General features: G+C 64.2%; 1 protein-coding gene across 2 annotated transcripts; it reads right to left on the bottom strand.

Annotated features, from left to right (window-relative positions):
* Positions 1-2118: 2118 nt before the first annotated feature.
* On the bottom strand, positions 2119-12284 carry THBS3 (thrombospondin 3). 2 transcript variants are annotated; one of them, XM_043568532.1, is made up of 23 exons: positions 12074-12284; positions 10826-11032; positions 10019-10275; positions 9816-9918; positions 8976-9002; positions 8691-8773; positions 8531-8582; positions 8257-8405; positions 7840-7980; positions 7352-7429; positions 6836-6988; positions 6505-6615; positions 6306-6413; positions 5891-6050; positions 5519-5637; positions 5351-5403; positions 4841-5034; positions 4544-4722; positions 4369-4417; positions 4014-4210; positions 3603-3775; positions 2521-2660; positions 2119-2426 (listed from the first exon to the last, which is right to left on the bottom strand). In XM_043568532.1, exons 1-23 carry the CDS (start codon positions 12150-12152, stop codon positions 2368-2370), a joined length of 2871 nt encoding a protein of 956 aa, XP_043424467.1. In that variant the 5' UTR covers positions 12153-12284; the 3' UTR covers positions 2119-2367. The 2 variants fall into 2 exon arrangements, with proteins under 2 accessions (XP_043424467.1, XP_043424468.1); XM_043568533.1 differs by lacking the exon at positions 12074-12284 and adding an exon at positions 11161-11375.
* Positions 12285-12298: the final 14 nt, after the last annotated feature.

Here is a 12298-nt window from a genome sequence, read left to right as displayed (position 1 = left end):
TGACAGGTGACAAAACCCCGCCCCCTCCCCCTTTCCCTACCTCCTACCTCTTCCTCCTCCTCTCCAACCGTTCCTGGCCCCTCAGGTGGGGTACGTGGGCTCCGATCACTCCACCCTCTGACATCCCGCGGGTGCTCCCATCACCGGCCACTGCCCGGCTCCAGAAGAGGAGCAGGGGTGGGGGTGGGGGTGGGGGGTGTGTGTGTGGGGGGGGGGGAACGGAGGACCTGGGCCTCCTCGGCTCTAGTTTTGGCCTCCGGGCAACAGCCGAGGTGAGAAAAGGGGCAGAGAAAGTGGGCCGGGTTAGGGTCCCGGACCGCGGGCCGAGGAAGCTCACCCTCGCGTCCCTCACCCCGCGCCCCATTCTCAATGGGCCCCCTGAAGCCCCACCGTGGGGGCTTGGCGGGGGGGTACGAGAAGGCTCGAGAAAGGGGGGCCCGGGGCCAGTTTTGGACCCCCTCCCCCCGCCACTTCCCGGAATCGCCGCTCCCTTCAGGGTTCCGCGCGCAGATCCACCGAAACCCACAGTCCCCGCCCCTGCCGGGCTTTCCAGGGCCGGCGTTCCCGCCTTGGCTGCCTCCCGAGGAGGGGGCGGGGAAGAAGTCCCACTGGACGCGGGCCGAAACCTGGGCTCCGCGGCACCCCGGGGTCTCTCCTGCCCGGGGCTCCGGCTCGCGGCGGGCGGGGCTCTCCTGCCCCCTGGCGGCAGCGCGCGGGGACCCCGGGCGCCCGGTTGGCCGGAGGGGGCGGCGTGCCCGAGGGCGGCCCGAGGGGCCGGGCGCGCAGGTCTGGGGCTCAGACGCGGAGGGCAGGGACGCTCCGCTCCACCGACGGGAGGGGCTGGCGGCAAGAGGGGGACCCCGGGGCGCGTGGGGGCGGCGTCTGGAGGAGACGGCGCTCAGTGGGTGGGGTCCCGAGGTACAAGGAAGGGGCACCCAAATATGTGGGAGAGGACAGCGGAATGTGGGAGGGGAAACGGGGCAGGTTAGTGACGCATGTGGGCGGCAGAGAGTAGGTGGGGCAACCGAAGGGTATTTGGGGGCCCAGAGTGGCATTGGGGGTGGACAGGCACACGGTGTGACCCGGGGACTGTATGGGGGGTGCGTGATTGGGCGGGGGGGGGGTGGCGAGAAGAACGAAGGGCGCAAACGCTTGGGCGCCGCGCACGTGGAGCGTGGGGGTCGGGCCCCCCCCCAGAGGTTACCTCCCCCACCCCAGCTACGCCCCCATTAGGAAAACCGTTCCCAGTCGCCGCGGGTACAGACTGGAAAAGGAGCTTTCACAACCCCTCGGGGCGGCGGGGTGCAAGGAAGCGGGGCCGCGGCTACGCGCCGAGGCCCGAGGGGCGCGGAAGCCCCCCGCCCGGCCGCCCGAGAAGGCGCGAGCATCTAGGTGGGCGGTCCCAAAACTGCTGCCCCGGCGTTGCCAGGCAACAGCCATTCAGTCCGGTTGCTGGGACACGCGTCGCCACGGCGACGGCTCCGCGCCGCGCACTCCGAGTATTTAAAGAGCAAGCGCGCGCAACGGCCGGGTGTCGGAAAGCGGCTTTCCGGGCCACCGCGGTCTCCCCTTCTGCCTCCCCGCGCCCCCCTCCCCCGGCCGTCCCCTCCCCCTCGTCCGGGCGCCGAGTCTCTGGCTTCCGAAGCGGACCAAACTCCCCGGCGCGACCCCGGTTCTGGGGCTGGTCCGGCTGCAAGCGGTGCGGAGCGGGGTCCCGGGCCCCGGGCGGGCGGGAGGGACGGGACGCGGTGCAGTGTTGTTCTTTCCCCCGCCAATATTGCACTCGTCCCGGCCTCCGGCCCCCCCGGCCCCCCGGCCCCCCCTCACCCCGAGCGGGCCGGCTCCAGCCCTCCTGGCTCTCGACCCGGACCACCTCAGATCCACTGGAGTGTCGCCGCGGCCGCCGTGAGTAAGTGGGGCTGGGAGCACCTAAGCCATTTTCGGACCAGCCCCTCATCCTTCACCTACCTCAGTCCAGCACCGTTCTTCCTCCACCAGGCCCCCAGCCTCCCCTAGATCTCTAACTCTCATCCTGCCAGCCCTCCTCCTCACCCCTCGGCTTCCCTCCTGCTCCCCACACTACCCCGGAAAGTCCCTAAAATAAGCAACACCAACGAGTGTGGAAAACCACTGAAACTTTACGGCAATGTGTTCTCTTTCCTGGGGTTAGTGCCTGAGAAGTACCCCCTGAAAACTTCCCATCTCCTGAACAGCGGGGTCACCACCCCTCTGGGACTGAACTCCCGTGGGTGCCGGAGGAGGGTCTGTGTTTGGCTGAGCGGCTGCAGATTAGACCCGAGGGTCTCCAGGACGGACCCCGAGGCCAAAGGGGCAAAGACCAGGATTCTGAATCCGGCGGCCGCCTCTTCACGCTCTTCCCTGGAGCAGCTGCCTCCGGAATGGCTCGAAGTCCTCGGGCACGGTGTCTGAGGAGGGAGGAGTCACTAGGGTCAGAGGATGGGACCCTCCCAGGAGGGACGAGGGTCGGAAGGTCAGGCCGATCCACGTCTTCAGCCTCACCATTGCATCGATACTGGAGATTGGACCAAATGATGTTTTCTTGGGAGAAGCAGAATACGCCAAGGCGCCCCCCTCGCATGGCCGTGTCAATGATCACCCCGGAGTCTGCCACCAGCTGAGGGCCCTCATAGAGCTTCACCCTGTCCGGGAGAGGGGTGTCCGCTGGTGCGAGGGTGCCCAGTGGGCACTGGGCCATCAAGCCCGGGCCCTGCTCATCCCCAACCCCCCTCGAGCTCACCGGGCCTGAGAGAGAACGAACGGAAGGAGGGAGAGGGAGGAAGGAAAGGGGAGGGACGGGGGTGCTTTTCTCAGGCCTGGGGCCCCTGCCTCTTTGTCCGCCCCCTTTGCATCTCAAAGCACCAGCCACATTCCAAGCGAGGATTGGGTTGTCATGACAATGAGCACAATGGGCTGGGGGGTGAAGTCACCCGCTTCCCAGGCTCCGGTCCACCCTCCCTCATCCCCTGCCCTGGCACCCTGCAGCCCCAGGCACCTTAAAGGGGAACCAACCCGAGTCCCGGGACCCTGGGCTCTTGCCATTGGCTGTCCCTTCCCTGTCATCCCCACCGACTAGGAGATGCGCAGTTGTGCACACGGCACTGAACCCAGAAGCCTTAGCTCCGCTACTAAGAGATGTGCCATCTGGGCCTCGGTTTACTCCTCTGCAAATGACGGCCCCCTCCAGGTCAGGCACTTTGATGGGGCAGCTTCTGGGATGGAGCACGGAAGGGGCTGGAAGTGATGGGCCTCTCCGCAGACTGGCCTGCGGCTGAGAGGCTCCCAAGATCGCCCCATTTCACGGAGGGGAAAACGGAGCACGGAAAAGGAAGGACTCGCCCAACGCTGCCTACAGGTCTTCCTTCCGCAGCACCCGCACCAGAGCCCCGGCTGCCTGAGGACGAGGAGAGCGGGGCTGAGGCGGTACATCTGTGGTGAGAGGGAAGAGAGAGCAGCGGCCCAGTCCTGGCCCAGGGCACCGGGCACCGAGGAACGCAGTGGAGGGGCAGTCCGGTGGGTCTCGGCTAAAGGTGAAGGAAAGGCGGGGCCTGGGGTCCGGCAGGAGGGCTCAGCGCTCCCCTCACCGAATGTAGCCGACTTGAGGCCGGTGCAGTAGCTGCCAGCGGTAGGAGGTCTTGTCCCGCCAGCCCACGTTCCGGGGGTCAGTCCACAGCAGTCGCACCTGGTCGGGGGTGTGGCCAGTGTGCCACAGGGCATTCCGGAGATGTTCACCTGGGCCGGACACGGATGTCACTGCCTGGAGGGTATCGGTGAGGACAGTGCGTTAGCCACAGGCCCCGAACCACAGGCTGGTAAGTGCAGGTGGCAGAGGAAGTCAAGGTAGGCGGGAGAACGATCTGGAAGGCCCCCCACCCGCTGACCCCGGGAGCCAACCTCCAGGCCAGATTCCTGGGAAAGAGGGTTCCCACTCACGTGGGGGGTGGGGAGTCTGGGGAAGGGCCCAAGGAGGTGGCGGGTCTGGGCAGTTGCCAGACCTTGAGCTGCAGCCCGGGCTGAGCCACCGCCCGGAAAGGGGTGGCCTGCCAATACGTCTGCTCCGTCTGCTTCCACATGACCACGTAGAAGCGGCCGCTGTCCTGATAGCTGAAGAGAAAGCCTGCGTAGTCGTCATCTGTGACCGTGTTCACGTGGAAGGTGCCTTCGAAGTCCACACCGTTGAAGGCTGTGTATCCTGGGGGTGGGCGGGGTCAAGGTCAGGGCCGGCAGAGCTACCGGTGGCCCACTGTGGGCCGGGGGGGGGGGGGGGGGAACGCCAGCTCAGCCCCCCACCGTCCGCCCCTGTGGGATTTCTCCATTTGGAACTTATTGAGCTGGGTATCCCTTACATACCAACGGCCAGGCCGGGGTCACTGTTCATGGTCTGAACGATTTCCATGCCCTGGTCGTGGCAGGAAGGAAGGAAGCCCTGATCCAGTGCTCTGACCGCCCCCCCCCCCCCCGCCCCTGCCAGCCCCCACCTGGCAGTCTGGTCTGACAGCACCTGCCCAACCCGGTGCCCTAGTACCTGGTTGAGCACCACCCAGTTTGGGTCAATCTGGGCATCACCCTCAGGATCCAGGACAACCGTCTGATAGGCCCGAAAATCCGTGAGGGTCACCTCCGCACTTTCGGGACACACGTCCAGGGGGTCAACCACCGCATCATTGTCAAAGTCATCCTCACACACGTCACCAACGCCATTGCCTGCGCAGAGTGACGCCAGGCACTTGGGAAGGCCTGGCCGTGGCCCCGAGGCCGCGCTGCCACCCCTCCCTGGGCAGGGCCCACACCGGGCCAACCTTCTGTGGGGCCCCAGCCTTACCATCTGAGTCCTTCTGATTGGGATTGGGAACCAGGCGACAGTTGTCGGGACCAGGAGGCACATAATCTGGGATCCCGTCGTTGTCATCGTCCCCGTCACACTCATCTCCAAGGCCGTCATTGTCGGAGTCCAGCTGGGAGCTGTTTGGCAGCTGTGGGCAGTTGTCCTTGGTGTCCTGATGTCCATCCCCGTCGCTGCCCAGAACAGGCACCAGATAAAGGCTCTAAAAGTACCACATCCATCCCTGCTCTTGGGCGCGAGGTCTGGGGTGTACCCTCCATTCGGCCACACGGCCCCCTCTCTTCGGGGTGGGGACTGGGGTGTACCCTCCATTCGGCCACACCCCCTGCCATCAGCCAGGTGAGGTAAAGTCCCACAGCAGGGGTGGAGGGCAGACCTCCTGCTCGACAGTGGTGGACAGTCAAGGCTAAACCACGGAGGAAACTGAGTATGTGCTAGAGGAGAGGAGAGGAAGCCCTGTATGACCATCTAGCTCTCTGCCAACCCTACCTGTCCTCGTTGGTGTCACAGACATCCCCCACCAGGTCGCTGTCTGCGTCTGTCTGCGGGAGAGGGGCCGGTTCTCAGCATCTGTTGGTAACTGGAGGATGGCTGGCCCACTTCCTATCTGAAGGGCTGGGGCTCCACCCTCCGGCCCCCTACCCCGCACCGCTGTACCTGAGTGGGATTGCTCATTTCAGGGCAGCTGTCACACGCATCTCCCACCCCGTCCTCATCCCTGTCTGTCTGCAGGGGGTTGGGGACTTTAGGGCAATTGTCCAGTCCGTTGGGGATACCTATAAGACGCGGGGATAGCACAGAGCCGTCACTAGGACACGTCACATCCTCTTCTGCGTTGGTGAGAGCCCAGAGCTCACCTCCCACTCAGAGAAAAGCTGCTCAAGACCCCTGCCTGCGCCCCCTGCCCCCCTTCCTCACATTCCCATTGACCCCTGCCCCACGCCAGTCTCAGACTTCCTAGCTGCCCCTTGTGCCCACCTGCATCCAAATTCTTACAGGCCCCCCACCCCCCTCAGCCCCGTCCTGCACCGTCCCCGTCCACGTCGTTGTCACAGGCATCCCCTTCCCCATTGCCATCCGTGTCCTTCTGGTCATTGTTGGGAACGTTGGGGCAGTTGTCACAGGCATCCCCGAATGAATCTGTATCTGAGTTTTGCTGGTCCTTGTTGGGGAAGAGCCGGCAGTTGTCCTGGGGTGGGAGAGAAAGGGTCAGGCCTCCTCTCCACTGCTGGCCTCCTCACCCCCACACCCTTGACCCCATCCTGACAGCCGGCTAGCCCAGCCTCCACGTGACCATCTTGCCCTGGCACAGGGCGTGTGCCCCCCCCCCCCCCCGCCCAACAGTCCTGGGGCCCTTCCTGTAGAGCTAACAGGGGGCAGGGTCATGGGGCAGGGCAAGGTGGGGAGCAGAGGAGCTGGAAGGGGTGGGACGGCTAGGAGGCACCTCGACATTCTTGATCCCATCGCCATCGGCATCATCGTCGCACTGGTCCCCCACGCCATCGTTATCAGCATCTTCCTGGCCAGAGTTGGGGGTCAAAAGGCAATTGTCCTAAAGAGCAGGAGAGAGAGGCCGGATGGGTTGTGGCCTGCCCCAGCCAGGGTGCCTGCCCCCCGCCACTGCCCGCCCACCCGCCCCACACCTGCTTGCAATGTTTGTTGTTGTCCATGCAGGGCAGGGCCTGGTCCGGGTAGCCGTCGATGTCCGTGTCGGTCCCACACACGTTCCCGTTCCCGGCCCAGCCCACGTTACACTGGGGCAGTGGGGCGGGGCGGGTAGGAATGAGGGTCCCCGCTATCTCCTCGTGCCCCACCCTTTTCCCTGCTTCAGCCTCTATTCTCACCAACCGGCACCTGCGCCCAGGACCACCTCCCTTCCCTGCTCAGGCCCCACCCAGGCCCTAAGCAGGGTCACCGGCCCTACCCCTCTCTCCAGATTCTCCCTTTTCCTTCCAAGCCCCAGGCCTAGCTCACCGAGCAGGACACGGCCCCGTTGCGTTCAAAGAGACAGTGCGCGTGGACGTGGCAGGGGCTGTGGGCTGGGCTGTGGCAGGTGCGGGCGGGGACGCAGCCCTGGCTCTGGTTGCCCACGAAGCCCAGGCGACAGGGACCACACTTGAAGGAACCCTAAGAAGAGGGAAGCGGTGACTCAGGAAGGAGGTCAGGCTGCCAGGTGCCCCGGCCGGCGGTGCGGGACCTCACTCCCTGCTCCTGCTCGAGGCCACGCATCAGTCACTTCCTCGGGTTCCCCTGACAACCTTTCGAGGTGTCTGCCGGCCCTGTTTTTCAGGTGAATAGACTGACGCTCGGAAAAGCCGGGCTCGCCAGTCACGGTGAGAAGCAGGACCCGGCTTCCAAACCGGTGCGGGGAACGTGTGCGCGTGGTGCCCCAGGGAAGGAAGCAGGAAGTAGGACGTGGGGTGTGGGTGTGCTCACGCGTGTAGGCGCGCCGTCCCACCGCTACGGACGCGGTTGGGCCGCTCGGCTTACCACAGTGTTGGTGCAGATGGAGTTGGGGTCGCAGCCACCGTTGTTACCGTCACTGCATTCGTCGATGTCCTGGCAGACCTGACGGGACAGATCGGTGACGGAACTCCTCGTGCCCCTACCCGTGGACACTGACACGAAGCCCAGACCCCAAACCGGTGTTAGCGCAAGGACCCATGTTCAACCCGGACGGCCGACCAGGCCCCGGCAAGGCCACGACCTCGTCTGTGCGTTCTTTTTTTTTTCAGTTAAAAAAATTTTTTTTAACGGTTACATATTTTTGAGAGAGAGAGAGAGAGAGAGACACAGAGTGTTAGCTGGTGAGGAACAGAGAGAGAGGGAGACACAGAATCCAAAGCAGGTTCCAGGATGTCAGCACAGAGCCCGACGCGAACCCACGAACCATGAGATCATGCCCCGAGCCAAAGTCGGACGCTTAACCAACTTAGCCACCCAGGCGCCCCTCGTCTACACATTCTACCCGACCTGACCTGTTTGCTGGCGCGGGCGTAGTCAATACCCACACCGGACACCCGCGTGCCTTTGTAGCCCTGGGGACAGGCCTCACAGCGGAAGCCGGGCATGGTGTTGATGCAGCTGACGCCAGGAAAACAAGGGTCCGCGTGGGCACACTGGGGAACGGAGGACGATGGTCGGGCGCCTCTGCCTGTGGGCCCCCCGGGGCCCCTCCCGGCTAGGCCCAGACTGCCCTGCGCCGCCCAGTGGCCCTCCGGTCTTGGCCACAGACTTTGTCCCCTCCCGTCTTGCTTCCTTTCCGGTCTCCCGGCGTCCCAAAGAAAGCCCAGGCTCTCGTGCTTCCGGCCGACCGGTACCCCCCCCACCTCCTTGGGCCTCTCCCACCTCCCTCGCCCCGAGTGCCGGTGCCCCTTCAAGCTGGCCGCCCCCACCTCATTGATGTCGCCGCAGTGGGTGCCATTTCCCTGCAGGCCGGGGGGGCAGGGCCCGCAGCGGTAGCCGGGGTACTCGTACACCTCCATGCAGTCCACGCCGCGGAAGCAGGGGTTGGGGCTGCAGTGCGAACGCTGCTCGTGGAAGCCTGGGGGGCAGGCGAGGTCAGAGCCACCCCGAGGCGGCCATTCCGGCCCCGCAGAGGTGGGGGGGACCGCCACGGCGGGGCCGGGGGCACGGGGTCGCCTGGCGCCCGCCCCGCTCCCCACTCACCGCACACCTGACACTCCATGATGGTGTTTCGGATCAGGGACATTTCCTTCACCTGGCAGACAGAAGGGCGGTGGGGGGGGGGGTGGGGGGGGCAGTCGGCTCTTGGCAGCTCCCCCCCTCCCCCAGCAGCACCACCTCCCTGGTGCAGGTGCGCTCAGACCTGGTCTCGGATGTCATCCCGCAGCTCCACCAGGATCTGGTTGAAGAGGGTGAGCTGGGTGACCAGCGCCTTGGTCTGCTCCCCTGTCAGAGCCCAGGGTGCAGAGAGGCTCAGAGCCGGGCCACCACCCTGGTCCCTCTTTAGGGTCAGAAGCCAATTCCCGCCGCTACTGCCCACCCGCCTTTTAAGTCCCACCCTGTCCTGGCCGAAGAGGTGGCGGGCCGTAGCCCCTGGCCCCTCCCACCTTGGCCCCTGGCCCCTCCCACCTCCTCGTGGCCCACTCACCCAGGATGGAATGGAGCGCGTTGGTCACTGGAGAGGAGAAAACATAGTCAAGGGCGGAGTCGTGAAGAGGGCCAGGAGGAGGAAGGAAAAGAGGCACAGGAACAAAGGCCTGGAGGAGTCTTAGGATAAGGACAGGCAGGTGGATGGCAGGAGGGCAGAGGTGACGGGCGGGCAGCACCAGCTCTCCCACCGGGCGAGAGACTCTGCGAAGGGCTGCCTCACAGACCGTCAAAGCCCACACCTCCGGTCCCGGCCTGGCAGGGGCAGAAGGGATCCGAGTGAGAGGCGACCCAGAGCAGGGCCAGGGCCCCAATCCACTCCATTTCCACACGCCCCTCCCCCGCCGAGCTCCTGCTTGGACCAAGGTCCTTTTTTGGACCGATCTGCGAGAAGTGGGCGTTTTACTTAAGCAAGAACCTTTGAACATCCCTGTCAAGGAGACCAGGCAGATGGACGATGCTCAGAGAAACTGCTGATGGGTGACAGCCGCCACTGTAAGACCCAAGACCCTTCTCTTAGCCACTGAGACCAAGCAGTTCACTTTCCCACCCCTCACACGGAGCTCCGGTCTTCTCCCGGATGGCTGTTTTCCCCAGCCACCCTGGTTGGGGAGGGGGGGGAGTGGTGGTGGCCTGAACCTGGAGAGTTTTGTGACCCACACTTCCTGGGATGGCTGTGTTATTTGGGGATCACAGACCCAGAGGCGGAGGAGATTGGGATAAGAGGGTCAGAAGCCCAGGAATGAGTGTTAAGGGGGAAATCGAGGAGATGAAAGTCAATAAAGACCACGGGATGTGATCTGGGGTCCGGAATGTCAGCTAACGGAAGTCTGCGTGTTACCTGCTCTGTGGATGGACTCGTCCCCCTGGAACGGACACTCACTCAGGGCTCCCACCCGGGCCATGGACCCGCCCAGAATCATTTTCATAGACTCCACAAAGCCCTGGGGGGACAGGAGCAGAGCAGGGTGGGAGGACCCGCTAACTCCTCCCACGGGGGCAAACCGTTTCCGCAGAAGCACCGGGGCCTCCCTTCCCGCTCACCTGCATCCTCAAATAAGCCTTCTGTCCGGTCCTAATCTCCAGCCCATCCACCTCCGCTGGAGGAATGGGGGCCAGCCCTGGGAGCCCGGCGTGCTGGTCACCCAGTTTGCAGTCCACGTAGAGCTGCAGGGCGAGGCTGGGTCGGGAGGGACCTCGGAGTCGCAGGAGAGCCGTGTGCGTGCGCCCGTCGGCCAGGCCCGCCTGCTGCAGGTTCACCGCGTGGACCTTGCCGTCCTCCCGCTGGTACCGCACCAGCACTGCCCAGGAGGGGAGGTCAGTAGGGGACTGTCCCCCATCCCCTGCCTCCCAGCCGAGCCTCGCATCAACTCTTCCGTGTAACACACCTATTGTCCTCATTCAGCTAACGTCTCCCGACACCTCATACACGGCAGGTGCACACGATACGTGCTTTTCAAACGGGTTCAAAGACCAAGACTTTCTTACTCTTCAGTGGCATCAGATCGCTCTGTCCCCTGCTAGGGTGGCAGCTGGTTTTGCACCCACTGAATCGTGCCAGGGATCTGCTGGACTGCTTTACACCCTTGCTAGGACACAGAGACAGGCCTCCCCTCCCCAAGTGCAACATCCACTCCATACAAACATCAGGCCTCACTCTTCTGTTTGGGTACCTGGCCTTGTGAGGCACCTCCAAGCACCCCGAACCAGGTGCGCCCCCCCACCCCCGGTGCCTGAGCACAGCCTGATGGGTCCATGGGGCCCCAGGAGAATTAAGAGGGATGCAGGGGTGGGGATGAGAGAAATTGCTCAAGGGGCACCACTGCAGGAAAGGAGATGCCCAGCAGTCACCTTTGTTGATTTTGCCCACAACAGAGGCCTCCAGCCATCGTGTGTTGTCCTGCCGAGAGTAGAGGCCAAAGAGGACACCACCCTGTTTGGGGGGCAGGCGGAAGGTGGACAAGAGGTAGATGTCTCCAGCAGTGAGCAGGGCGGTCCGGATCTTCTCTGCCACAGCGGTCATCTGCCGAGACTCGCCCACAGTCAGCAGGTCAATCACTGGCAGGCAAGGATCATCAAGGTCAGTGAAGGGATCAAATGCTAAGGCCTGCCCTTCCCCGGAGCCCTCAGGGGTGGAGCACCCTTCATCACTACCTCCACGCCCGCCACCAGGCAGTATTAGTCACCTTCTTGAAACTCAAGCCTTGCTGCTCTGGGAAGACAGGGCATCGTGCCTTCCTTTTTCCCTCAGGAGTGCCTCCCCGCCGGGTCTGGGAGCCCGCGGGGCTGAGGCTCTCTTGCAAATACAGAAACGGTGCCCGGCAACCTTGAGATGCCCCCACCAGGTGGCGCAAGGGAGCCACCGCGCTGATCCCAGGCAGAAGTAGCACCTGGTGCCCACAGCACAGAACTGGAAAAGCAGTTTCTCTTTATGCTGCTGCGTTTGGCTGCTTCCACACCCAAATGCCCCTCCTCCCATCCTGGGGGCTCAGCACACTCACTTTGGATGAGAAGAGCTGCCCACTGAGGGCTCCAACCCTCCTGTCTGCCTCTCCCCCTCGGGAATGTAGGACCGGGCTCCTGTGCCTCCTGTGTCCTGGCCAATCTGTGGTTTCCCTTCCAGCCAGTAATGAATCTGTGCCTGTGTCATCTGCTCCAGCTACCTCTCCCACACCCACAGGCCCATCCCACAGCCAGACCTCCGGGAGAGCCCAGACCTCTGGGTCCCCACCCCACCCCCCCATGTCCCAGGGCAGCCAGGAGCCCTGACTGGGGGTGGGGGGGGGGGTGAAGAAGCCCACCTCTGCACTGCTCTCCCAGAGCCTGGAATGCCTGTGGATGCTCAGACACCAACCCAGCCAGGCAGCCCTAGCATCCAGCTCCTGAGTCCTCTGCCCTGGCCTCGTGCTGACCTTGGCCACTTCCCACTCACCCAGTACCCTCTGCTGTTCACTCCTACCCCCATGGCCATGATTTCATCAATCTTCCATCCGGCTCAATTTCAGGACTCTCCCCTTGCCCACATGTTTCCTGCTACTAGGCTGGGGGCCAAAGGACAGGAGGCAGAGAAGGGGTCTAAGAGGATGGAGACGGGCTTACCCTGCAGGTCCTGACTGGCACATGCGAAAGTGCAGAGGAGGAGAAGAGCCAGGGCCCCCCGAAGTTCCTGCGTCTCCATGCCGCTCAGCTGGCTCACTACCCCTGGCAGGCAGGCGGCTGGGAGGGGAAAAGGCTAGGCGGAGAGAGCAGGAGCGGGGGGCGGAGGGACTGGAAGGGGGAGTTGAAGGGGGGGGGCCAGCAGGCGAGTGAGGGGGGGCTGAAACA

This window comes from Prionailurus bengalensis, chromosome E4, assembly GCF_016509475.1.
Source record: "Prionailurus bengalensis isolate Pbe53 chromosome E4, Fcat_Pben_1.1_paternal_pri, whole genome shotgun sequence".
Taxonomy (NCBI): domain Eukaryota; kingdom Metazoa; phylum Chordata; class Mammalia; order Carnivora; family Felidae; genus Prionailurus; species Prionailurus bengalensis.
Note: the sequence above shows the minus strand (reverse complement) of the source record. Positions and strands in the feature narration are given on the sequence as shown.